Below are 27,827 nucleotides of genomic sequence, written 5' to 3' on the forward strand. Positions count from 1 at the left end.
CCATGCCTAAGAGCTTTCATTCCAGTTCCAGAGTCCATCATTCTATTCCCAGGCATCATTATTCCAATCCCATGCCTGTCATTCTACTCCCAGGGGCCATTATTCCATTCCCAGGGGTTGACATTCTGATCCCAGACCAGTTATTCTACTCCCAGAGGCCATCATTCCAGTCCCACATCTGTTGTTCTATTCCCATGAGTAATCATTCCAGTCCACAATCTATTGTTCTACTCCCAGGGGTCATCGTACCAGTCCCAAAGGCCCTGGTCTCTGTCATTCCAGTCTCCGGACTGTCATTCTACTCCTAGGGGCTGTCATGCCAGTCCAAGGGCCATCTCATTTCATATCTATCTCCACAACGCATTCCATTCTGTGTCATGATCCATTCCTTGCTTTATCTGTAGCTTTTTTGAAGGTTGCCTTGATTTCAGTGGAGCCCAGCTATGTTAGTTGTCATTTGCAGCTCCCATTATTTCCCACAGAGTTTCTTACAGAGACCATAAGAAGAGGACATTTCACAAGTTATGAAGGGGAGGTCAACAACTACAAAACAAGCAGAAAAGTAATTCATTTAAATTACATTTCTAATCATCTCGATGCTGCAGGCTAAGGCTGTAATCCTATGCACGCTTACTAGGGAATAAGTCTTACATTTAGGATTGTTCTGCAATATAGGTAACCATCACATATTGCAGCCCAATTGTTAGAAAAGGCTGGAAGAACTTGCTGCATTAATTCCCCCGCCCCACCTCAATGCTGCATGCAGCTGAGTTCCATGTATGTTTTCTGAGAAGGCCCGTTGCATTCAGTGGGACTTATTCTGAACCTAATGTGAATAGGATTACAGCCTAAAAAGGACTATGCTGATAGTTTTCAAATATGTAAGAGGAATAAAGAACTGAGAGGTTAATTGTCCACTGAAGATAACACAAGAAACTATAATTTTATGAAAATCCAACTCATGGAGGATAAGAGTTTTCACTGAGTAGGAGTTCCTAACTCTTAAGACTGGGGGGTGGGGGGATGTGCAGGCCTTCAGATATTGGTGAACAGCTGCTTCTATCAGCTTGAGCCAGCATAGTTGATAGTGAGGAATTATGGGAACTGCAGTCCAACAACATTTGGAGGGCCACATGTTTCTCATCCCTTTCTCTAGGCATCAAATGAAAGTTTTGTATCCTGCAGAAAGATACTTGGTTCCAGTGGGGTGCTGTTTATTTGCATAGAGTTGTGAGAGTTAGGATAACAGGGAATGAAGGCACGGAAGCGGGTTGTTCATACATCTTTGTAGAAGCACATATTTAGCATCATCTTCTTTTGTAGCAGTGCCTAGTCATATCTATGCTAGCTAACATTTTGACCTTCAGGATTCTAGTCTTTTGGGAAAGCCGTAGTTGTAATTCCTAACTTAGCACAGTTTAAGTTTCAAGAGCTAGTTTGAAATACCAAACTGGGGAATACTACAATCCAGTGTATGTTTACTTAGGAGTAAACATACTGAATTCAATGGGGCATACCCCCAGATAAATGTTCACCCTAAAGAACTTATCTCACTGCATATAAAAAGGATTTTCACCTGTATCTTTTAATCAGAAGAAAGAGAAGCAGGAATCAGTCCCTTTTAAAAAAGTGATGATTTTGTGTCTGAAATAAACATATAATAGTTCCTATGTTGCAGGGGGATCTAATCTCTTTTATCAAGATAGCATTCTGTCATGGGGGTATTGCATTTTCCTAGCACAAAATACTGCATTTTGGATGCTGGAATTATACAGGTTGTGCCCCAGTACCATATAAATTATGAGTACTTCGTGCAGTGTTTTTACGTGAATGTCATCAGCACCTTTTGGATAATGTCTGTGTCATTATTGAGATGTCATTTTCCCATCTCATGCTATTGTGGACATTTAAAATTATTTTCTGCTCATTCTTCAGAGGCAAACACTGCCCTGCAGTGCCAGTTAAGCACAAGAGTGCTCATATGAGCCTTTGGCACTTTTTGTTCTTCTTACACACCCATAGAAATATCCTGGAATTTCATTTTCATTTTGATTTTTATTTGGGGTATGGGTAGCAGTTAAGTTATTTCTGGGTTCCTTTAAAAAAAAAAGTGATGACAACAATTCACCTCCAGCAAGGTCATACTCCACTTCAGTTATATGGGAATCAGAAATGGATGCTGGCTTTCAAAAGAAACTTGTGGGAGTACTGTTTGAAATCTAAAGTGTAGCAGGCACTCGCTTTCTTTGATCATGTGGAAAAGCCCTTACATTTTGCTTGTGGAGTCTAGGACAAAACCTAACTGATCAGGGTTCACTTTAAAGCTTCCCAGTCTGATACCTTGTTTCTGTTCTCCTGTGGAAGAAAGTTCTTTAAACTTGGATGCTATCAACTCCTTAGCAAAAGCATTGCCTTATTAACATTTCTAGCGGCAATGGGCTGCAACTATGAAGTTTCTTTAATTCAAATACAAGAACACACCTGAGTTCTGATCCTCTTAACAACCTTTCTTGTTACATGCTGTGCTGATACGGATGATCTTTCCTTCCTGACAGATACAATACAGTGATTTATCATTCTTCAATAAGCCAGATTTAACTTTTGCTGGTCACCAATCCTTCCCCAAATGGCCACTTTATCCTGGTAAATCTAAATTATGTGCAGATGTGTGGGGAGTGGTTTTTAAATGAGTAAAGCATTCTTAATATGCAACTACCCTTGTATCATGAGAAAACAGTATGGAAATTCAAAGTAACTTTGTATTTTATTTAAACAATAGAAAGGAACTCTAGTAAACTTTTGGACAAATGGATGCATACAGCTAGACACTTATAAACTCTGGCTTTCAAGCCCATAATGAACAAATAGTACATAGGTATTTGCTTACATTTATTGATATGTGAAGTGGATTTGTGGCTGCAAGGCAATACTTGTCTGTTTAGATTTCTACAAAATATGCATTATGAAGAATACAGTTGAAACCCAATTTATATGAGAAAGGTAGCCTTAATCTTACAAATGATGAATTTGCTATTTCCCTCTTTATGTGCCTCAAAGCAACTAGCTTCTTTTAGATGAGTTATCAGAAGTAAAACTATATGGGGAACATAAATGAAATGAAATGAAAAACGCTTCTCGTTCCCAGGAGCCTATTTTGGAGGTAGGGGGAGATTACTGCATCCACCATCTGGTCTTGACTTCTTAAGTCTTTTGCAGTTTGGGGCCAGGATAATGGAAGGCTCACCTTTCTTTACATGTGCCTGCCTATGTTTTGAGATCGTCAGTGGAGGCTCCTCTCTGGGTTTCCCCACCAACTGAGGTGTGGCAGGTAGCTACCGGGGAGGGGTGCTTTTCATTTGTGGCACCCTGGCTTTGGAATGCCCTTCCCAGAGAGCTTCACCTGATGCCTACTGCAGTGTTTTTCTGTCACCAGTGAAGACCTCTTCATTTCCCCAGACTTTTAAACTTTTGTTGATCTGTTTTACTTGGGTCATTTTTTAAGCTCCTTTTCATTTATTTTGATGTATTTGCTATTTTAGGGGTGTTGTTGTTGTTTATACTTCATTGTAAGCCACCTTGATAATGTATTTGAAAAGCAAGGTACATTTAGAGAGCAGTCCTGTGTCCCCTAGACAGCGTCTGGGGGGAGATAGGATTTTTTGGTTTTCCGGTTCCAAGCACTACAAACTCGTAGCTGGGAAACCATGCTCCCCGCCCCTTACCCTTCATAGCTGGGGCAGAGAGAACTGTGGTGGCTGCCCCTCTGTGCCTGTCCGTGCTTGTAATACAAAGCACGGACAGGGCGAAAAGGGGGCGTTCCCAGTGGTGGGCGAAAAGGGGGCGTTCCCAGTGGTGGGAAGGGAAGGAGACCGCAGAAGCTGTTTTAGACAGCTTCCTATGCGAACTCCACCCCCATTCCCACCCCCTCCCTGAAGCTTTGCTTAGATGCCCAAAATCAGGTGTCTAAGGCAAACTGCAGGGCAGCCAGAGCATGGAAGGAATCTGTTCTTCAGCCGCCCTGCGTTGGATAGGCAGAGAAAGTCTGAGGCGACCGTCTATCTCAATAGGATTGCACCCTTAGTCTATAAAGGGGAATAACATATGATTATATTAGCTTCACATATTTAGCCTTAATTAGAATAGATTTTAAGTTTTTTCACAAGTACACATGAAGAAGGCTGTCCATTTTAACTTAGCAGCACAAGAAGGTGAACACTTGATTTGCTTTGAAGGCAACTCAAACATTCCATTTGGTAGGTGATAAAAAGCCCTGTTCAGGAATGCATAAGGGCTTAAACTGGGAAGGAGCTGGAGGTGCACATGCAAGTCCCAACACCAACGTCCTTCTGCACACCACCTCCACTTCAGAGGCCTGCAATGGGGATTTTAAGCGCATTCAGTTGAATGTGCCTAAAAGCCTTCCTGAGATAAGGGAAACCTGCGTTATCTGGGTTCCTGGCTTCTAAATGCATTCAGCTGAACACGCGTTGAAGCCCCCTTTAGACCTTCATATTGAACGTGCAAAGTTCTGAAGTAGAATTGGTGTGCATGGGATATTTGGAGCAGGGCTTGAATGGATGTCCCTGTCCCCTCCTCACTTTAAGCCTGCACACTTTCACTCCAACACCTAAGAGTTTTCTGATGATAGGTAAATACATCAAACATCCACCGTTAGTCTGTACCTTTATTAGGACCAATAAAAATGTCACAGAAGTGTGTGTGAGCTTTTGAGTTCCCCAGAACATTTCATCAGCTTAGGTCAGGGGCAGGCAGCCCCTGTACCCATCAAATGTTTTGGACTATAATACTCATCAGCATAGCAAATGATCATGGATTATAGTAGTCCAAACCATCTGAGGGGTACCAGGCTGCCTATCCCTGTGCTAGATGATAAAAAAAGTGGAGCACGGGGCACAAACAAATATAAAGCTTAGAACGGATAGTGTGGCCATGAAGTCTGCATCTAAAACAGTCTTAAGATGGAGATTGCAGACTGCATTAATTAGTCACTGGTAGGCTTTGCAGGTATCAGATTACATCTAGGATTCTGGGACAAAGAAGCAATGTCTTACCCTGATTTCTGATGGCCAACTATAATAGATTCCTGGCTAGACAGAGAGCAGAAGTAAAGAGAAACATTTTAGGGAGTGTAAAACTCCCTACCTAGTTTGACTAGGTAAAAAAGTCAATAGATGCCTAATGGTGTAGAATTACCTAATGGCTGGAGGAAATGGAATCTTTAACATTCAAAGTCTCTCTTCAGGTAGCAGAAAAACAGCTTCCTCTGTTGATAGAGATCTGCTTATCTCATGGCCACAACATCTGGCCTAATCTTTTTGTACTGATGAAGAGTTGATGCAGATTGTAATTATAATGTCTAATAAGGCCTTGATACCATCACCTGTTATTGAGAGCACTGAAACTATAGTATTGTTGTCAGATCATTAGCTGCTTAAATTTCATTGTTACTGGGAAATGCTGTTTATCAGATAATACTTGTTATATATTTGGAAACTATCACAGCATATGACTGAGTATTATATTTCATCACCTGTACAAGCCATTAAAACTCCAAAGGAAGAGAGTTGCCTTATTCAATTTTGTATCAAGTTCCCAATAATATCTAATTAACTTCCATATGTTTATTCCAACAGGTAGTGACATAGGAATAGATGAAATTATCACAGGAAACTTAAGCAAATATACTGCTATTCCATCAGGTTACTTTGGACAGCCAAAAAAGGGTCATCTTGTATTTGATGCCTGCTTTGAAAGTGGTAAGTAGAATGTTATGTATAAAATTATATAAATAGAAAACATATAGATTTCAGACTTAGACCAGATAATGTCTACAATATCATAAAATACAATTCAGTACCATATATTACAATTAATATATAAAATAATGTTTGTGTGGTGTACATAGGTCTGTAACAAAAGCAAAGCCTCAACCATCTGACCTTAAAGGGTTCTTTGTCTGCCATAGATTCTTTCCATCCATTGCAACAAAGCCAGGAATGCATGTAGACATCGAGCTTTTGCATTAATATACAAGCTGATGTTTTCCTCCAGTCTGATAGGGATCCAAGAGGAAATCCTTCCCAGTTAACACCTCTCCTTCCCTGATTCCCTGGAATGACAGGTCTAAGCACTCATCTCCATTGGTTTCAGTCTATGTGCAGACACCCTCACAACCCTTTCTTGTTTTTTGATTGGATATCTCATTCCCCATCTGTCAATTATAGCCCTTCTGGAAACACCATAAAATGGGGTGATTTTTTAGTATATTTTTGTCTCCATCTTCAAATACCTGGGGAGCCTCTGCTGTTCCCCACCAAGAAGTCTTGTGTAATTGATGCACATAAGGCATGATCCTGGTGGTTCCACATAGACCTATGGCCTGATTGGAGTCCACCTGGAGAAGAGCCTTCGGTGTGGTGCTCCTCTTTCTATGGAACTCCCTGCCTCTGGAGGTCAGGTAGGTGCCAACACTTTGTTGTTTCCAAAGCTTCCTGAAAACTTCTTTATTCCAGGAAACCTTCCTTGCTGACTAGCCACAGTTTTTACTGGTACTTTGTTTTTTAAAAATAACCATTTTAATATGGTGTTTTATTTCTTTTATCTCTATACCATTTTATCTTTTATTGTTCAGTGCACTAGAATCTGTTTAGATGTAGAACAGTATATAAATGCTGTAAATAAACAAAATAAATAATGCTGTTTGCTTAGCAAATGCTGGGCTTATTTTAAACGTAGTAAACATGTAGGGCTAGTTAGGAAATATTTTTTATTTTATTTTTGTGCAAACTGCACTTTCTCTGACTTTATTTAAGTTGAATCCTTAATAAAAGACTTGAATTAGAAACCTGGAGTTGATTAAAAGCTGTTACTTGGATGATTGCACCCACAGCTGACTGTTCCGTTGAATGCTACTGAATATTAAATACTTGCATATTAGAAGGACAGTGGACTGCTGTCTGCCCTTCCTCCTAAAAACTCTGAAGGTCTGGATTTCCACATGTCCAGATTTAGGATACTTATAATGGTGATGATGATAGTTACTCATGTGTAAATAATACATGGGGCACTTCTCAGCCTGTTCTACCTCAAAAGGAAGGTGGGAGTTGGTCCAGCACACATAACAAGGCACATATTGTGTTATGATTGCCCTGGAAATAGATAATCAAGATTTGGAACATTTGAGAGTTATTCTTGTCATGTTAGAACACAAGAAGAGCCCTGCTAGAGCTGACCAAAGGTCCAGCATCCTGTTTCCCATAACCAGATGCTTCTGCGAAGCCCATCCTACAAGCAGGACATTAAAGTAATAGTCCCTTTCCAGTGTTGTTCTCCAGCACCTGTATTCAGTGGCATACTGCCTCTGAACCCGGAGGTTCCATATAGCTGTCTGCTCAATAACCATTGGTAGACCAATCTTCCATGCATTTGTCTAATTCCCTTTTAAAGCCATCTATGATATCACCATGTCTTGTGGCAATTAATTCCATATATTAATTTTGCATTGTGTGAATACATACTTTCTTTCTTCTGTCCTGAATCTCTTTTAATCAGTTTAATTGGATAACTCTGAGTTCTAGTAGTATGAGAGAAGGAGAAAACCTTATTTCTATCCACTTTCTCTATGCCATGCAAAATTGTAAAAATTTGTATCATGTCCTCTAACTAAACTAAAAAGTCCCAAAGAATTATCCTTTTCTCATAGAAAAGATATTCCAGGCTCTTGGTCATTTTGCTGGCCCTTTTCTGCACCTTCTCCAATTCTATAATATACTTTTTGAGAAGAGGCAATTGGAACTGTATACAGTATTCCAAGTGTGACTGCACCATAGATTTTACGAAGGCATTTTGAAACTGGCAGTTTAATTTTCAGTCTCTTTCCTAATAATTGCAAGTGTGGAATTTGCCTTCTTCACAACTGCCACAGATTGGACTGGTGTTTTCATACAACCCCAAGATCTCCTTCCTGGTTAATCACTACCAGTTTGTATGTAAAGGTAGGGTTTTTGCTCCAGTGTGAATCACATTACATTTATAGCGAACCTTGCTATGTTGTACATTCATGTAGTTTGGAGAGATAGCCACAGTCATAGTAACTTGATTTGTATACCATTTTTCTGCATGTGTTGCACTCAAAGTGTGATTCAGCCTTAAATTGAATCAAAGTATTTAGGTTTATCTAGTCTAATGCTGTCTATTTCAACCAGCAGAGTTTTTCCAAGGCTCTGGTGTAGCCTTACCTCTTTAAAGTGCAGATGCCAAATGGTGAATCTGGGAATGTCTGCATATAAAACAAGTGCTCTGCCACTGAGCTATGTCCCTTCTCTCTTTGACATATTGTTAAATGCTTTGTGGAATAACAAATGTCTGATTTCACTTGGTAAGATAACAGATCACAGCTAGAATAAATTATCTTTAGAACCATTGGGGCTTCTTGCACAAGATGACAGCCCACCATGGGTTATTTAACAAACGGTGAGGCTGTGGTGTTTGTGGGGTATGTGCAGCCACCATTTTGAATATGCAACCACTGCTTGGGGATTGTTGTGTTGTGCAAACCTGGTGAGTGTTGGTTATGTGAGGGTTAAACAACCTTGCATAACCCACCATCTGTTTTGTTTAACCCTTGGATAACCCACAGTCATTGAGTTCTCATGACATGACAACCCTGATCAGCAATTGCATATGCAATATGGTGCCTGCAGGCACCATGGCTCATCATGGATTAAATAACCCATGATGAGCTGTGGCTTTTTGTCCAAACTCAGTCATTGTGTTGTATTTGCTTGGATCATGAAAAGATGATTGTATCTTTTGATGCTGATGGTGTTTGGATAGAACTTAGTCTTCCTCGTGGTTTTCATAGGCAAACTGTGAGATTTTGGCAGCTTTAGCAAGGGGAAATATTAATTTTCCTTGCAAGAGGGGATAGGGTTCACCATATATATATATATATATATATATATATATATATATATATATATAAATATAAATATAAATATAAATATATTTAAGAGGTACTGTTCTGGCCCATTTTTTAAAAAAGCCTCTAGGTGCCAATGGCCATTTAAATTATAGACCAGTATTACACCTTCCTTTGTTAGGGAAGGCAATGAAACATGCCTTCATTGGAATTCAGAAAGAACTGCCAGGCTGGAGAAGAGGCCTGGGCTCCTGCAAGTGCAGCAGGTGTTGAAAGAAAGAAAGAAGGAAAGAAAGAAAGAAATTGTAAGAATTCTTGCAAGAATTGCATACCCCTTAAGAGGTTGACCAGGTCTTCGACAGGAGTGCCCGCTGGAACCACCCCCCCCCCCAAGCCCTCTGGGAACCAGTCGGATCCATTAGCCTCCAGGGGCGGACCATCTTAATAGGTCCCCCACCCTTGCAGAGGGGAACTTCTGCTAGGGAGATGTTCTGGATTTTCCAGCTGAACAGTTTATCACCTCTTGGCCTCAGTGAAGAGATAACTTACCTCTGTTGGAAACAAGTGCTTGGAGAATACAAATAGTATGGAATAGGCCCATGCAATTAAAATATATGCAATGTGTTTTCTGTTATATGTACAAGCAAGCTGTTATTCATGAGAAAATGTTTGATCCTATACTCATAAACAGAGTGTCAGTCATGAATTCACTGCCTAACAATATAGAGCTCTGTCTCTTTAATTAGCATGCATTACCATGAATTGTTTAAATGTCACATGAAGCTCATTGGCAGCAATGTACAGAACATTTTCACATACAGCTGATCTGATGGTGCATGAAGGATAGCCACCAACTTAGTAAGCTGTCTGTGTTTGCAGCATTTGAATTGTATATGGTATTCATTAATTTAAAACAGTTAGGTTTTTACTAAGAGCTTACAGTGAGATTTCATTGTGAACCGCCCAGAGAGCTTTGGCTATTGGGTGGTATAAAAATGTAATAAATAAATAAATAAATAAATAAATAATGCCTTTGCAGTTGAGCTTCAGGGATGCCTCTGATGAGAACCATTTAGTCCCTTTTCATTCTGGCTGTGATAGGTTATGTACACCTGGAGACTGAAAGGGAAAATGTTTCTGTTTTGATATTTCTAGACCTATCCATAGCTTTTGATGTCCCAGATCAGAGTTGTACAACCTTTTTGGCCCCATGGACCACTTTGGGTGTCTGCTGGGGTGGTGGGGGCCACGTATGAGTTAACGTGCACATATGTGCACGTGCATAGATGCACATTCACATACAACTCATATACAACATACAACTCACACACAAATGCACATGCACACTACTCATTCACTCAAATCCAACTTCTGCCCAAGACTGTTTTAGAGGCCTGGTCCCTGCTTTAATCTGATTAAAGGAACATTTCGCCCAGAAATTTCAGTTCTCAAACTATCCAGCCATCCAAGAATCCTGGCTCCTAGCCCTTCTTCCTCTAATCTGTTCTCTTGCTGAAGGATTCTGACATTCCACTCTGGTACCTGGAATTTAATCAGAAAAAAAATAAAATAAAAGGAAAAATGCTCTAGGAACAAGCTCTATAGTTCCTGCCATAGAAGCCTCATTCCTAGAGTGACCTAGGAAACAGGCAGGAAACTTGAAGCACTTCTTCCTAGGATGCTCTGGGGATGCTTGAGGCACATATGCTTTGCGTGCCAAATGTCCCATGTTAATTCCTTCTATCTCCATTTTAAAAGATCAGATATCAGATGATGTGAAAAACCTCTGTCTGAGACCCTGGAGAGCTGCTGTCAGTTACAGCACACATTAGTTGGCTAGAAGGAAAAATAGTCTGACCTGTTATAAGACAGTTTCCTGTGTTTCTATGTTTCCAGAGACTAGTGTGGTTGACTATTCTTCAGTTCTCTGGGAGTTATTATCTAGAGTGTTTTTCAGTTTGACTCCAGTTGACATCTTTGAGAGAGATGTAGCTAAAATGCTTTGTAACTCTGAACATTTTATTAGTGTTTTGCTTTTGAACTAGAGATTTCATGAAATTATTTTTCCAATATTTATTTTCTTCCAGGAAACTCTTGCTCTTTTTAAAGTGGAATGTTGCCTCTCTTTGACCTATTTGAACATAATAGATTAGGGGTCATAAATAAGCATTGGGGAGGTCATAAATTTTATTTCTAATATTTCTGTTCAGAACAATGTGATTTCAAACTACCCTGTAATGTTATTGGAAATACTTGGCCTTTGTAAAGGTTTACATTTCTCAAACTCGTTAGCTTTAAAATCAGAATTAACCTTCAGTCAACTTCTAACTTCTATTTATCAATTTTTCATCCATATAATAGTAAAGCAATAAACAATGTTGAGTATTTTAATCTTGTTCATAATAGTAGGTGTTAGTATATTCCCTATAAATGCCCTACCCTTTGTCTGGCAGTAGGCATGATAAAGTTAACTATGGAGATTTTTATTTTGAAAGCTGTTGTAGTGGTACTTGCTAAGACTCTGGGGCCAACTACAGTGAGAAGTGGCAGAAAGAGGGGAATCCTTTTGCCACCCACCATGGGTAACAAAAATATTCACCCCTCCTTTTTATTTTAAATGCCTTCTTCCAGAGGTCCTTTTCTTCTTCAAAAATGACACCAGGTTTTGCCATATGTGATCATAGCTAACGCGGGGGGTGGGGGGAGGAGAGAAAGGTATATTTTGCAGGGGCTTAGAGATTCAGGGAGGTCTGTCTTACTCAAGCCACAACCCAATTACCATGAGAAAAAAAATGAGGCTAAACTGTAGATCGGGGTGGGCAACACATGGTCTGTGGGCCACATGTGGCCTCCTTGTCTTCTGATTTGGCCACTACTACACTGCTGAAATTTTCAGTGGCAGCAAAAAAATGGTGGTTTGCTGCCAAACTACTACAGAGGTTAAACCCTTTTTAACCCTTCATACTGCTTTACCACTGAAATATGGTGGCAAACCACCTTTTTTCTGCCAACACCAAATTTGGTGGTGTGGCAGTGGCAGGAGTGTGGCCTGTGGGGTGGAAAGTGCCCCCCCGATCTCTCAGAGTAGTCTAACCCAGCTGTAGATCATGCTTAAGGATATTTATGGAAATATATTTCCCTGTTTCTATAAACATATTGCCCAAAGCTTGTGAGATTTGCTACAGTCAATCAGACCCAGTGTTAGAGTAGAACAAGCAACATTTTGGACAGTATGTTGCTGGTCCAGGCTCTCTAGAACACACAGAGAGAGTGCTTGTGTATTTAAAGTAGTTTGAGAGGCAGAGAAGTTTGGGTTTCCCGTCGTGACATGTTCTCTCAAGAACTACCAGTCCCAGATTTCCTTGTGCATAGACAGGAAGGAGGGAAGGCTGGTGGAAGGGACATTGATCCAAGTGACAGTAGGATTTACAGGTCAAAAATACATGTGAGTAAATGTCTAGTACACACACACACACACACACACACACACACAGAGGCAGGCAGGCCTGGCCCAACCTATCTTGCCGCCTGAGGCAAGAAGCCACTGCCTACTTGTCACTGCCTTCCTTCCTGGCAGTGGTGAGCTCAGCCAAAGTTTCACAAGACCTGGCTGAAGTCTAGTGAGACTTCAGATGAGGTCTTATGAGACTCTGGATGGGTCTTGTGAGACTTTGGGGAAGCTCCTTGCACTGAGGAGGAAAGTGGTGGGCAGATGGCGGCTGCTTCATTTGCTGTGGCAAACGCCATGGTAGGAGAGCTGCTGGCAGGGCTCTCAGGAGCACCTGCTGGAGGTGGCAGATCCTACTGGCACGGTGGGGGTGGAGAGTGGCACAATTCACAACTCTTCCCTCTCCACCGCCTAAATCATTTGCCTCCGTCTGCCTAATGAGAAAGCTGGCTCTGCACACAGGACAGGAAAGCCACCTTCCTATTTCATCTATTAAGTGTGAACTTGCAAAGTAAATTTACTTCTTAGAGATTATTCATGATTTTGTAGTGAAAAGGGTCAGAACAATAAAGCTTTAAAGTGAAATGGTCTATTTATAACATGTTCACAGCCACATTGGCCAATTACAATTTAAAAATGAAAACATACATAAGATAAGACCTTTATTAAGACCAATCAAAAAGTTACAAAATAATCAGCAAACTTTGTAGGACACTTATTCAGGTTTGGCAAAGATAACCCCCCCCCCAAAAGTTGGGGCATGGTAGAACAGCCCCACCATAGGTCGAGGTATAATTTCAGAAATGTAGAACATATCAGAATTAGAAAGTTTTCTTTCATGATTCAGGAGATTGTTTGGATGGGATAGGATTATAGTGTGTGTTGAAGGTGGGCCATGTACAAGTGTGTACTGGGCCCACCCAAAATGATGCTTGGACCCTGCATAGGTTTGCATGCAATTTTTAGTGTTAGAATTGTGAGTTAGAATTGTGAATACTTGGTTCACATTTCTCCTCAGTCTTCATTAGGTGGCCGTAAGCAAGCCATTGTCTTTCAGGCTAAGCCTGCCCCACTGTCATCACCCAGGACTGAGAGTCCTTGGAAATGGAAACTTCCAGTGACAACAACTCCAAGGAGAAATGAGAACCAGTTCCGGGTCCTCAACAAGTGGGGCCCTCTGCCTCAGATCCTCCACCCTGTCCACTCAATCCCTGGGAGGTGCCACTGCTCTTTGCCTCTGAAAAATGGGCCTTAGACTCCTCCAGTGAGTAGGGAGGCCCTGGGGAGCATTCCCCAACCAGCTCCTCACTCTTCAAACTCTCATTCCACAGAAGAAGTGAGTCACTATGGGAAAGGACATTAGCTCTTTAAAAGTCAGATGCAGCACTTGAGGAAGTGGAGCTCCCTGAATTATTCTCCTGGCCTGGCTGTAAAGCCCTGTCATGTGGTCTATGTCAGCCTTCTCCAGCCTGGTGCCCTCCAGATGTTTTGGACCACAACTCCCAGCATTCCCGATAGTGAGGCATGATGGGTCTGGCTGATGGGAGTTGAAGTCCAAAACATCTGGAGGGCACCCCATTGGAGAACACTGCTCTAGTTCAGTGCTAGGATAATCATCTTTACTTTGGCTGCATGATTGCTCTCCATGGTACTGAATCTGATCCCACAGTTTTGGGGGCAGTACCTTCAGTTTTGTCCAAGGTCCTGAATGTGCTTTGTCCCAGATTTACCTCAGCCAGTTGCCTTACCCTGTTCCCCCTTGCTTTGGCTGTCACCTACTAGGGGCAGAATCCATGATTGAACAAGACACCCACTCCCTCCCCAACATTTGTAGAGTTCTTGTAGCTATCAATGAGAATGTATTTAAAATACTTTGAAAGCTCAAAACCCACATAAATCCCAAATGTTGTTAAAAGTTTCATCCAAGAACTAGCCTTATGTCTTGCTGTCAATACCTGGAAAATAACTCCAGAAAAACTGAGTATTTAGGTCTGGATAACTGCATGCAGAGATTGGACCTTTATTTCAAACTCTTTTGTGTGTGTGCATGCACATGTGCACACACACAGAAACACAAACAATGAAGTTGTTAACATTGTTACATCACCTTGACTAAGTGTGTCTTAACTGGATAATCAATTTGAGTTTTAAATGTGCAAACACAGTTTATGTTAATGACTTGAATAGCTATTCTTATAGGAACATGTGGGAAGGAATAGTTCTTACAAACCTAAATATCACAATGTGTCCTCACGGGAATTGTTTTATAACTACTATTTCTGTGGCATTCCACCCTGGTTTCCAGGTGTCTGATGGTCAGAGTATATCAGTGCAAGGTGGAATTTTAATGGTTATATATCCTCACTTTGTCTGGAGACAGCACACCTAAATTATATATTTGTCATATCCTGCTTCAATAACATTTAAGACCTAAATCTGCATAACAGGATTACCATGAACATATATTGCAGATTCAGTTGTTGTTTGATCAGCTATGTGGGGTGGCCCGTATCACGTCAATCCTCATATATGAATTTTGTGGATTTGAGTAAAAAGTATAATATCTAATATTAGAATAAACTACCTCCAAATGTTGTTTGGCTGATGTTTGTTTTTACTATTTTGGTAGAGCTTCAGGTTTTTATTAAGTCTTGTTAATTCAGCCTTCATTAGGAGCATATATCATTCCTACATGTTTTCCCATTAGTCCTCTTGCATTTAAGAGTAAATCTCCTTTCTGTATCAGAAATTTGCTTTTCTACAGCGCATGCTTGATCTCATACAAATTACAACTCCTGCTCATTTTTTCATTCTGCTAGCAGGACCGTCTTAAGCAGATTCAGGGGGACATGGGGGGCTGCAGGGGGAATGAGAAAACACTGAAATTGCACCTCTCACCATTCCACTGTTGGAAGCCAGAGGGAAACTAGTCAGGAACATATTAAGCTCCCCAGGCAGTGTCAGACCATTGGTCCATCCAGTCCAGTATTATCAACATTGACTGGCAGTAGCTGTCCAGGGTTTCAGGCAGGATTCTTTCATAGCCTTACCTGGAGATGCCAGGGAATGAATCAGAGACCTTCTGCATACAAAGCATGTGCTCTATCACTGAGCTATGACCTTCTCTAGTTGGATTTCATGGAGCCATGTTATATCACGCTTCTCCTTCTTTAATTTATCTATATAAAAGGGACAGTCTATACAGTTTTATTTCAGTAGAAAGCACCAGACTCCATTAAAAGTGAAGAAAGAAGCAGCATTTTTAAGTGTCCTCTGAAAATCATCGGAGAAGGAGCATGATGTATGTACAAAGGGAATGAGCTCAGTAGTGAGAGGCCACACTGAAATGGCTGTCTCTATGAGTCTAAAGACTCTCTCAGTAGTTGGCAGGTTCATATGGGAGCATGAACCTTTAAGTATCCTGGTCCCAAGCCATTTAGAGCATTATAGTCTCATCCCTAAAGTGCCTTGAATTGTGACCAGAAGCAAACTGGGAGCTGTGATGGTTCTGGGGGTGAAGAGGAAGACTTTCACTTACTGACAGGCTGCTACCAGGGCTGATCCTAGACCAGTCTTCCCCAACCTGGTGTCTTCCAGATGTTTTGGACCACAACTCTTAGCATTCTTGACCATTGGCCATTCTTGCTGTCTCTGATGGGAGTTGAAGTTCAAAACATCTGGAGGGAGCCAAGTTGGGGAAGGCTGCTGTATGATGTCCAGGTACTTTGGGAGCCCCAGCATGGGCCGGATTAGGCCCATGGGTTGGAGGTTGCCCTCCCCTGTTGTAAACCCTATTGCCAGGAACTTCCCCCTTCAGCCCAGTTCTAGAAAAAATAAAAAAAAGTGAATGTGCTTTGGATTTAGTTTCTCAAAGCTTAGACAACAGTAAATCTTACAAGTCCTTGTGAACTATCCTTGGAATACAAGGGACTTTCTTAATAACCATGCAGTCTTAGCACATATGGAAGATTTTAGTGAGAAATTCCTTTTTCAAAAACTGAAGCCAAATATCAAGGTATTGAAACAAGTTTATTTGAGAAAATCGGGGTGAGGAGAAAGAAAAAGAGGTAGCAACAATCCAAACACAGAATTCCCAGTAAAAAATCAATAAAGTCAATCTTACTTAGCTAGTATATTTTATCTCCTGGAGATAAACCTTGGGTTTTAGACACATGCAGGAGTTCCTTGTAGAGCAGATGGTCTTAGAGATAGCATCTTTGGGTCTCTGCTTGGTTGGTTCCAAGAGTCAAAGTAGTAAGGTGAGGTTTCACCTATTTATGGGCATTTGAGACCAGTAAAAGCTGTCCCCTTGACAGAGATGGATTATTGTTTTGCCCAGTGTTGAGAGCAGCTGCATCTCTGATGTAAGTGGTCTAGCTATCCAATCAGAACATTATTTACAGATTGCTTCCACCACCTGAACAACTCTGAACTTACATTATCAAAGAAGAAGCCAGTTTAGACACTGTTAAAAAAAAAAAAAAGGAAAGGAAAGAAAAAGGAGAATGTATATTGGGAACAAACAGCAGGATATCTGTTTGTTGTGGACATCCAGAAAGTGTTCTGATCACATACACTCTAGGGGGCACTGTTACTCTGTTCAATATAAAGTTTGTTAAAGGACCCCACAGGTTCTTTTAGTAATTGTGATTGTCTTTACAACTATTAGAACCGCTTATCAGCCAAGCTTTTGCATTTTTTAAAATCATATTCCAAGGCAACCCAATGCCTTAGATATCTTCCAAGGGCCTCCAATTGCTTATCAGTTGAGTTAAAATATGAACATAAGAGCTCTGCGGGATCAGTCCAAAGGTCAATTTAGTCCAGCATCCTGTTTCCCATAGGGGCCAACCAGGTACCTCTGGGAAGCCCACAGGCAGGACATGAAGGCAATAGCCCACTAACATTGTTGCTCCCCTAGCAACTGGTATTCAGTGGCATACTGCCCCAGAATCTGGAAGTCCCATTTAGCCGGCATGACGAATAGCCATTTAGAGATGTATCCTTCATGAACTTATCTGAGATGCTTTTTGCCATTTCTGATCCTCTAGGTTGAAGAATGGGGATTGTATACACAATATGAAGAAACCCATACTATACACAAAGGGATCCCTTTACTTGAATACATAATCATAAAAATAAAAGTGATTGTTACAGTTGTGTTTATTTTGAATAACCATATATTTTTACAAGTTAGCAATGGCTATCTTACATCTCACTGATTTCAACTGGTCTACTCTAAGTCGAGTTTCAACCCATGGAATCATCCAGATAAATATAGTTTTGTTTATTTAGAACTCTGCATGTCCATTTGGATTGTGTAATACATGTGACTGTATAATATACATACAGAGGAAGCGAATTAAACATGGAAATGGGTAAGGAAATTTAAAGATTGGTCATGACTTAATGTACATTTAATTTCCAGAATTACTTGAAGTAATTAGAAGTAATTACTCAGATGTATTCTAAAACATAGAAATTCTGGTGGCAGGTAGAAGTAAAAAAAAAGAGAGGAAATAATGCTTTATTTTAAAGTTATTAGATAATGAAAGAAATCCTTCAATAAATGCTTTATAAAATATTTGGATACATGGTTTTTGATAGGTTAGTTAAAGTAACGTTTATTCCTTTGAAATTGTTTTTAAACCTTACTGCTAGCACTGAGATCATATCAAAGCTGAAATGGGGCCTGTTGCATGACTAGGCTGCCTGTGTGCTGTAGAGACATTTTGGAGAGGGTTTCATGAAATAAACAATGGCCCATATCTTCTGTTTCTTTAAATTCTATTTGTAGGAGGACTTATTAAGGAAGATTTGTTGCTGCAAAATCAGCAATTTTCCTCCATTTCAAGATGAACATGTTGTATAATGAGACTCAGAGGGAAATAATTTATTAACATCTTTCCTGATAAGCTCAAAATTCATTTGAATACAAAATGTTACCTTTGAAGCATAATATTCCACTGGTTAAGCACATAAAATTCCTCTGATTAGGCACATAACTCTTCATGTTTGCTTTTATTGATTCTGTTCAGTGGTCTAATTGCATTCTAGGTTTAGCCTTTGCCATGCTAATTTTGATTTAGGGTTTGTATTTCTTAAAAACAAACTGGGTGCACACCATTTATTATCGCTGCATGGTCTTTCTGCTGCTCATAGGAACTTTGGGATCAACTGTAATGACATAAAGTGGAGGTAAATTACTACAATATATAAAGGGTTGTTTTTACATAGTAGCATTTTGCAATAGATTAATAGTCTGAATTGCACCTGGGCAGAATTATTTGTTTTCTGTGTTGTCTGGTGTAAATTTGCTTCTGGTGTCACAAGCACTGTGTATTTTAAAGAATTGTTTTTAATTTGAAATGTATTTACCTGGTAGAGGTTTTATGGTACAAATAATGTAGAGGTTAATCGTAGTTTTTTAAAATTAACTGGCATTTCAAAATTCATTTCTTTGTAAGGTGTAAAATATGGTATTCTTCTTAAGTATGATATTAATTATCTGGCAGTTTAGAAGCGTTGTAGTCAAAGTATTTGATGACTTATAATTTTAAAGCACTATACTGTTTCTTCACATTTTATCTTATACTAACAAAACACCATTTACATAGCATTGCAAATTATACGGGGTTGGATCCAGATATCCCCCCACAGGAGAAGGTGGGCAGAAGTTGATTTTCTTGCCCCTCCTCTCTGTTCTGGTTCCTTGGGTGGGATGAGCTGTGGTGCTGGGGGTGAGGGGGAAGAGGGGTTCATGGAAAATTGGGCAGAGACACTTGTTGTGGGGGCAGAAAATGTCTCCACCTGATTTTCTGCAAACACCCTCTTCCCCCTCAGTCTCCTGCACCACAGCCCACCCCACTCAGCAGGGTCCACTGACCCTGGAGGGAGCATTTTTGGGGGCTCTGGGGGCTGGCAGTAAGAGGAAGGGTTAGACAAACATGGGGCATGGTCGAGCCAATGTTAAGCACTTTTAAGACCCATTGATTTTCGTGTAAGCATTGGGATGTGTTCAACACTCTCCTCCTGAAATCAGTGGGATATGGACCTTCAGTTCCTAAAGTGTGGTGGGGGGAATGCTTGCTTTGGTAGCACATAAAGAGCAAGGTGGGTTCCTTGTCCCAAGGGTTCTAGTCAAGGTTAAAGAAACCACATGAAATCGTTGACAATATGATGATATATTAATGTAGAAAAAGTTGTGCCATTGTCTTTAAGGGAACTGTGTGATGGATACTCAGGGATCTTTCTTCAACATTTGTATTTGTTCCTAGTATACATACTTGTTCCTAGTATACATGTTCCTGTTTACCTTAATTCTATTTCTTTGTAAATTAAATACTTCATTTTCAAATATTGTCTTCAGTGTCTCTCATTCTTCACCATTCCCTTGTCCAACCCTTTATTATGCTCCAGGTATTTCATCCTGGCAGTATACCATAATCTTTCTGAACTCACCTTTTCTCTTCCATATTTTGATTCTAGTGGTTATATTCCTAGAATAGCTTCAATGCCTTTCTGTATTTTGGTGGGAAAACTTAAAGGTTGTTATCTTCATTTATAATCTTGTATTATTTAGTTCAGATATCTCTCCTCCCCTTCTTTTCTTCTTTCTGTTCTCCTTCCTGGTGTATATTGATTCTGCCCTTTTTTATATCCTAGCTTTCTCCCTTTGGTCTATGTACACTGGCTTGGATCCAAATAATCATGAATGGAAGGAGAAAATGTGTTAGTGCTATCCCATGAGTGGTGCACAAACACTAGCAGAAGACTGCTCACAATACAGTGTGCTGGTGATTGAATGACGGTCTGAGAAACATGGTGAATAAGGAAGAGAAAGGCTGTAGCATATAAACTCTTGAGAGCTATAGAAAGTTATTGAAAAGCGTTTGTGCAATATCTTGCACAAAACCTTTTGTAAATAGTTACTTGTAAGCTACCTTGGAAGGACTGTATCCTGAAGGGCAGGATATAAATAATTGTAATAAATAAATAAGTCAATAAATAAACTTCTCTAGATTTGGGGAGAATATTTCATGCAGCACTCCTTTGCTAGGTCAGAAACAGCCCTTCTGTAAGGGGCTTTCCACTAGTGGAAATCTAATCATTTGTTTTATTGATTTATTAATTACATTTATTAAAAACCTCATAAAATAATTTTTCTAGGTGTTTTACAATTTAAAACGTCATCATCATCAAGTCATAAAATCAACACTATAAAACTAATATAAAACTATATCATGCTAAACAATATAAAACCTATCATCCTATATACTAATAGAAAATTCTCTGAGCGTGGATCCTTATGTAGCCAGAATGGCTCTGTCCACACAGGCTTGGGGGAATTCCAAGGTTTTCAGAAGTACAACAAATATTTTAGCATTTTAGCTTTTTACATTTTTATCTTTGCTGTTTTAAATCTGTATTTTAAACTCCTGCACTGCTGCTAGGTTTTATTGTGGTTGTATTGTTATATTGTGGTTTTAATGTTCTATATATTTTAAATTGTTTTATTGTGTGTTGTTTGGTTTTAATTTTTGTGAACTGCCCAGAGAGCTTTGGCTATTGGGCAGTATAGAAATGAAATAAATAAATAAATATTTAAGAAAAAAACCTAAAGGGAAAAAACCCAAAACAGCTGAATGAAGAGTGAGCATGCTCAGTGGACAGACAATGCTGACTGACTCTTGAGTGGGTGGGTGGGAAATGGAGAACAGGGAGGGAGAGGGAATGGAATGGAGTAAACTGGGAAGGGGCATGGCTGGCTCAACGAAAACCTGAACAGGAGCACTCTACACTGTATCATTTTAGTTCAGGTCCCACTTGTGCACTTCCTATCTTCCATTTCAATACATATTGTTATTTATTTGTTTGTTTGTAAGATTTAGGAATCACCCTAAAGCTAATAACTCTAATAGGCTGTAATAGCTCTAATAGAGCATACAATAAAAATACAAATAAAATAGAAAATCCATATAAATTGAATCAAAAGGAGCTGGACTAGGAGCTGGGAGATCTGGGTTCTAGTCCCTACTCGGCCATGGAAGCTCACTGGGTGACTTTGGGCCAGTCACAGACTCTCAGCCCAACCCACCTCACAGGGTTGTTGTGAGGATAAAATGGAGAGGAGGAGGATAATGTAAGCTGCCTTGGGTTCCTTGCAAGAGGAAAAAAGGCGGGGTATAAATGCAATAAATAAATAAATAATTAAAAGCAACAGAGACTAAAATAACAGGCATCACAATAAAAAGACATAAAATATTACAGAGATAAAACTATTTAAAACCACAATATAGCAGCAGAAATATACAGAAGTTTAAGAGGCCTGGGACAATAAAGAGATATTTATCTGTCATCAGAAAAATAACAAAATAGACACCAGGTAGACCTCTCTGGGGAGGGTATTTTATAAGGCCTACTGCTGAATAGCCACCTACCATACAAGAGTACTTGAAGCAGGGCATCTAATGATGATCTCAGGGCTTGGGTAGGAATATAGAGAAAGAGGTTCTCCTTCAGATACTGGGACCCCATGCTGTGAAGGGTTTTATAACACCAGCACTTTGGATACAGCCAAGAAATGCACTCACAGCCAGTGAAGATGATACAATACTGGCATAAGAAGATCATAATGCCAGTATTATATCATGTCCATCTAGAACTGATGTCTGTGTCCTTCACATTTCAGTTTTTCTGTAAGAATGTCTTTTTGTAGCCATATTTCTTATAGATATTGTCTAGTTATAAAGGTGAAATTTATATGAATAACGAAGTTGAGGAACTTATCTAGAACAGTGTTTCTGCCAAATCCTTTTGGATCACCAGAATGAGTCTATGTTCCTTATTACAACAAAGTGAAATAAATTAAATATATTATCAATTTTATCTTTGGAAAGCAAGATGCAGGAAAATGTAGGCTTACCAAAGGAAGACAGGAAGTCTTTGTCAGCACTTAGCACAGAAACTTCATCTTGTATATTCCACCTTTTATACCCTGACTCCTAAACACCATTTAAAATGCAGTCCTATACATGTCTACTTTAGCAGTAAGTCCTATTGAGTTCAATTGGCCTTACTCCCAGGTAAGTGACTAAAGGTTGTAACATTATTTGATTAAGCCCTAGACTTCTAACTGACCTGTGAAATAAGCCAATATGTATATTAACCTGCTTTCCTAGAAGTGGTTTAGATTTTCTTTGGATGTGTTCTGTCTTCCCAAAGATAAGTAAAGTTTTAAAGTTGCTGTAGTGTAAAACAACATTGGCCCAGAATCACTATTAACATACTATATGAAACTAAAATTTTAACACATTGTACTACACTATAATATTTCTAAGAATTCTGCTAAAACTCGCATTTAAAATATATTTACTGTATTTTCAGATAGTGAAATTTAAATACATATATGAGGTACATTATCAGATTGTTTTAGAAGTCCTAGGAGTGCCTTTTAAGGAGGGTGGAGGGGGCAGTTCCACATTTCAGACTCCATAGATTTGTATGACCAATGTACTTGTGGCTAGTTCAGAAGATCTTACACACACAGTAGTAATTTTTATAAATGGGCTTATGTACTAGGTATGTTTAGCAAAGTTATAAAACCATCTTAAAGAAAAAGTTGTGTGGCTGCCCTATGTGGATGACCTTGCTGTAGCAACTATGAGATACAAACCTCACAACTAGGGATGGCAGAGAATTCCACCACGGATTCCAGTGAGGCCGGATTCTTTAGAATTCGGCCTCCCGGAATCCATGGTGGAACGGCCTCCTGCCCCCCCCACGGAATCCCCCGGGACGGCACTTACCTGGGGCGGATGTGGCGGATTCGGCAGCGGTGGTTGCGGCAGTGGTTGGTCTCCTGGCCAGCCGCGGCCAGGCTGCTGTGGCCGCCATTGGCATCTTTGTAGCTGTGATAGTCTATGTAAGAATTTATGTAGCTTATCACGGCTAACGCCCCCCCAAAAACCCCAGCGTACGCAAATGGCGGCAGCTACGGTGGCCGCCATTTGTGTTCCCTATTTTTCGCCATTCTAGCCTACGTAAATATTTACGTAGGCTCTTATGGTGAAAAAAAGGGGAACGCAAATAGTGTAGTGGGCGCTATTTGCATTCCTTTTTCCCCCACCGTTTTATCCTACATAAATATTTACGTAGGCTTTTATGGCAAAAAAGAAAGAAACACAAATAGCGTAGTGGGCGCTATGCTACGTAGTGGGCACTAATTTTCGCCGTAATTGCCTATGTAAATATTTATGTAGGATAAAACGGCGAAAAATAGGGAACGCAAATGGCAGCCCCCATAGCCGCTTCCATTTGCATACACTGTTTTTTTGGGGGGGTTAGCTGTGATAGGCTACATAAATTCTTACATAGCCTATCATGGCTGCCTGGCTGGACACAAATGGCGGCTGCTACGGCGGCTGCCATTTGCGTCTGCAGCAGCCCTTCCGCAGCCGGAAATCCGGCTGCGGATGGCCCTGGCCAGCTGCTCTGCAGCCTGGCCGCAGAGCGGAGCTGGCCATCGAGGATTCCGGGGGGGGGGAGGACCGGATCGCCTCTCCCCCCATCGAGGATTCTGGGGGGAGGGACGGAGCACCTCCCCCCACCCGGAAAGATTCCACGAAAAGGTGAGTTTCATACATCCCTACTCACAACAGCATACTCTTAATATACAATCGACTATAATAGAGAATAGGACTTTGGATGTTGCTGCAAATGTTGTGCTCCCCCAACCAAAATCGAAAATAGTGTATGAAGAAACATTCATTATTGACTGGAAAGCACTCAGGATAGATGTCAATCGTTTGGGTAAAGATTGTCATTTTCTCTTCAGGGCTACCACTGCACCACAGAATATATACTCTGTGTATTGTAATATAAAAATATTTTAGCTTAATATTGTAATGTGGTTATTGTGCTGTGTTGAATGGCTTGGAATTTGATAGTAATTGCAATTTTTAAAGCCATTTAGTTTTACTGTCATTTCTGTGCCTCCAGAATAATAGATTATTTTCCGCAGATGTCAGCCATAGGATTTCATGTCTGGAATAACAGTTAATATGTTATGCTTTTCTAGTTCAAATGCAGAGAAAACATGGGCAGAATAAAAATTCTTGAAGTTAATATATTTGATAGAAAGGTAATTAAGAATCCTGATTATCTGCTTTTGTGCAGCATGCTAACAGCCTGTGCCACCAACCAATTAATCTGGAAAAATTAAATTTAATCCAGCCCAACCCTGAAGATTTGGAATGGTGCATCTGCTTGTAATGATGGATTAATATATCTGCATAGATATTGTGTTGTGGTGGCGGGGAGGTTTGGGTGCTGTAGTCCTATCCCAGCTCTAACTGAAATAAGAATTATTTGTCAGAGAACTGGGATGTCAGAATGGCTAGGCATCTCTCTTTCTGCTGTCCTCTGTCAGCCTTTCCCAACTTGGTGCCCACCAGATGTTTTGGACTTCAATTTCCATCATCCTCAGCTAGCATTTCCAATGGTCAGGAATCCTGGGAGTTGTAGTCCAAAACATCTGGAGGGCAACAGGATAGGGAAGGCTGTCCTTATGTGATCCTCAACCAGACTGTTTATTTAATTATTAATTGTTTAGTTGATGATCAACTAAAAAAACATGTGTAACCTGATTCTGTACGCGGCTGTTGATTTTGTGTGCACTGCCATTTGACTCCTTCTCTCCTGGAACTGTCATCTCTTAGCAGCCATTTTGCCTGGCATAAGCAAAAGGAGAGATGAGGCAACAAAGCCCACTCCATTGCTTGGCTGGGGTTGCCATTTGACTCATCATCTGTCAGAACTATCTTCTCAGTGGCCATTCTTTCAGGTAATTATGTAACTAGGAAATTTTGGTTTCTGAATTTGATCATTTTGATATTTAAGGAGTACTATAAATATAAGAATAATATTAATGTGTATTTTTGGCAACTTAGGTGGCATTTCCTGCCTTAAAATTTCAGATCATGCCTTCTACTTTGTTGGGGGTTGAGGGAGAACTGGAGCTGCGTATATGTATATATGATATGAGGACAATTGAAGGTTTCCCCATTACATATTTTATTATTTTGTGTATTCAAAAACACAGAATAGACTGTTGTCTTCTGTTAGGTAAAATTTTGGGGGTAACCATTTCCTTTCCAGATTGCCTTATTGCTATGTAATAAAGATCCAAATGTGACAAGAGTGATAGTCCTGTGTGTGTTGAGAACAGCCAAGGTCAAGGCTAGATCTGTAAAGAACTGAGAAGACTGCACTGCCAATACAACTTTCATTCATGAAGATAATGGATCTCTCTGTTAGCAATCCTATATCATACCTGAGAGTAAAGCTTATTGAATACAGTGGGACTGACCTCCAAGTAAACATGCCTAGGGGATTTATTTTATTTATTTCTGATGTGGCATTATAATGTGGGTACTTGTTTTATAAGTACTAAAGTGTGCTTTCCCTGTGTTTTGTGTGTGTACTGCTATCCCTCATGGGCAATGCAACTGAATAAAAATAGAATAGTTAATTTTGTTTTTGCTTTGCTAAGTTAATAATACTACTTTCATGGCTACTTGCCTTGGTGTGTTGTCCTTGGTGCTGAAATTGCTTTTGTGTCTAAACAGCAAATTGTGTTTATAGGGCTATAAAATACAGAGATAAATCTAGTTTATCAAAGGGATAGTGTGCGTGTGTGGGGTGTGTGTGTGCGGGGGTGTTACATAATTTTGCAAAGTTGGACTTGACTACAGGACTTCAATTCTAAGCTTTATATATCTTAGAAATGTTTTTAGATATAGTGAATGGTATTGTTGTTCAGTCGTTAAGTCGTGTCCGACTCTTCGTGACCCCATGGACCATAGCACGCCAGGCCTTCCTGTCCTCCGCTCTCTCCCGGAGTGTGCTCAAGTTCATATTCATTGCATTGATGATGCTATCTAGCCATCTCATCATCTGCCGTCCCCTTCTCCTTTTGCCTTCAATCTTTCCCAGCATCAGGGTCTTTTCCAGGGAGTTTTCTCTTCGCATTAGGTGGCCAAAATATTTGAGCTTCAGCTTCAGTATCTGTCCTTCCAAGGAGCACTCAGGGTTGATTTCCTTTAGGATTGACTGATTTGACCTCCTTGCAGTCCAAGGGACTCGTAAGAGTCTTCTCCAGCACCACAGTTCGAAAGCATCAATTCTTCGGCGCTCAGCCTTCCTTATAGTCCAGCTCTCACAGCCATACATTACTACTGGGAAAACCATAGCTTTGATTATACGAACCTTTGTCAACAAGGTGATGTCACTGCTTCTTACTATGCTGTCTAGGTGTGCCATAGCTTTCCTCCCGAGGAGCAAGTGTCTTTTAATTTCATGGCTACAGTCACCATCTGCGGTGATCTTGCAGCCCAAGAAAGTAAAATCTGTTACTACTTCCATTTCTTCCCCTTCTATATGCCAGGAAGTGATGGGGCCAGATGCCATGATTTTCGTTTTTTTAATGTTGAGTTTCAAACCAGCTTTTGTACTCTCCACTTTCACCCTCAAGAAGAGGCTCTTTAGATCCTCTTCACTTTCTGCCATTAGGGTGGTATCGTCTGCGTATCTGAGGTTGTTGATAATTCTCCCGGCAATCTTAATTCCGACCTGTGATTCATCCAAGCCGGCGTTTCTCATGATGTACTCTACATATTAAATCATCATCATCAGCAGCAGCATCTTTAGGCTTTTTGTAGGGCTGTATATGAAACCTGTTCTGTTTTGATTTATGACCTTGCATATATAGATTGCTGATCAGATTTTATTCTCACTTAATACAACAGTAGCTAATTATGCAAGTGACAATGATTCTTTCATTATACTAAAACTGTCTTTGAATGGCAAAACGAGGACTTATATTAAACTGAAGTTCACTAAGGCTACAATCCTAGGCACACTCATCTAGGAGTAAGCTGTAGAGAACTCAGTGAGCCTTGCTTTTTAGTAAACATGCATAGTATTGTACTCTTAAGGTGCAACCCTATTGGCTTGCTGCCTGCTATATGGAGGCCTTTGATCTTGAAGGCTTCTGAGATTCTTGTGCCCTGCCAGGCTGCTGCCAACAGATTGGGAGGAGTGACAGAGGCAATTTTTGCCTCTCCATTCTCCTTTTAATTTTTTCCTTCTAGATGGGCCTCTGAGCCTGTCTGGTGAATCACGTGGGTGGGGTCAGGGCCAGAGCTGAATAAGTCATAGGATAGGGTGTATCTTGGTCTCTCCTCCTCCATCCTCTCCCCACCCACTGGACGCCCCCGCTTTTTACCTCTCCAAGGTCATCCGAGGCTGCTTTTGCAACCTCAGAAACTAGGTGCTGCAGTTGTTTCCGCAGTGGCTGCAAGGGGGCCAGGATCAGATGTTGGAGTTCTTGTGGAGTCCTAGCAGTGCCCAAGGCTTCCGGAGGGGAAATCTGAAAAA

The 27,827-nt window shown here is 40.3% G+C and overlaps 1 protein-coding gene across 2 annotated transcripts in view; it reads left to right on the top strand.

Moving 5' to 3' along the window:
* The window catches only part of BEND5 (BEN domain containing 5), a 1,382,785-nt gene that overhangs the window by 6,584 nt on the left and 1,348,374 nt on the right, over nucleotides 1-27,827 (top strand). For both annotated transcript variants that reach the window (XM_084852552.1, XM_084852551.1), the window contains exon 2: nucleotides 5,655-5,777. In XM_084852552.1, coding sequence (XP_084708678.1) covers nucleotides 5,655-5,777 — 123 coding nt within the window. The remainder of the gene's footprint in view (nucleotides 1-5,654; nucleotides 5,778-27,827) is intronic.

Source organism: Heloderma suspectum, chromosome 4 (genome assembly GCF_057233095.1).
Source record: "Heloderma suspectum isolate Gila_16-S chromosome 4, 16-S_ref, whole genome shotgun sequence".
Taxonomy (NCBI): domain Eukaryota; kingdom Metazoa; phylum Chordata; class Lepidosauria; order Squamata; family Helodermatidae; genus Heloderma; species Heloderma suspectum.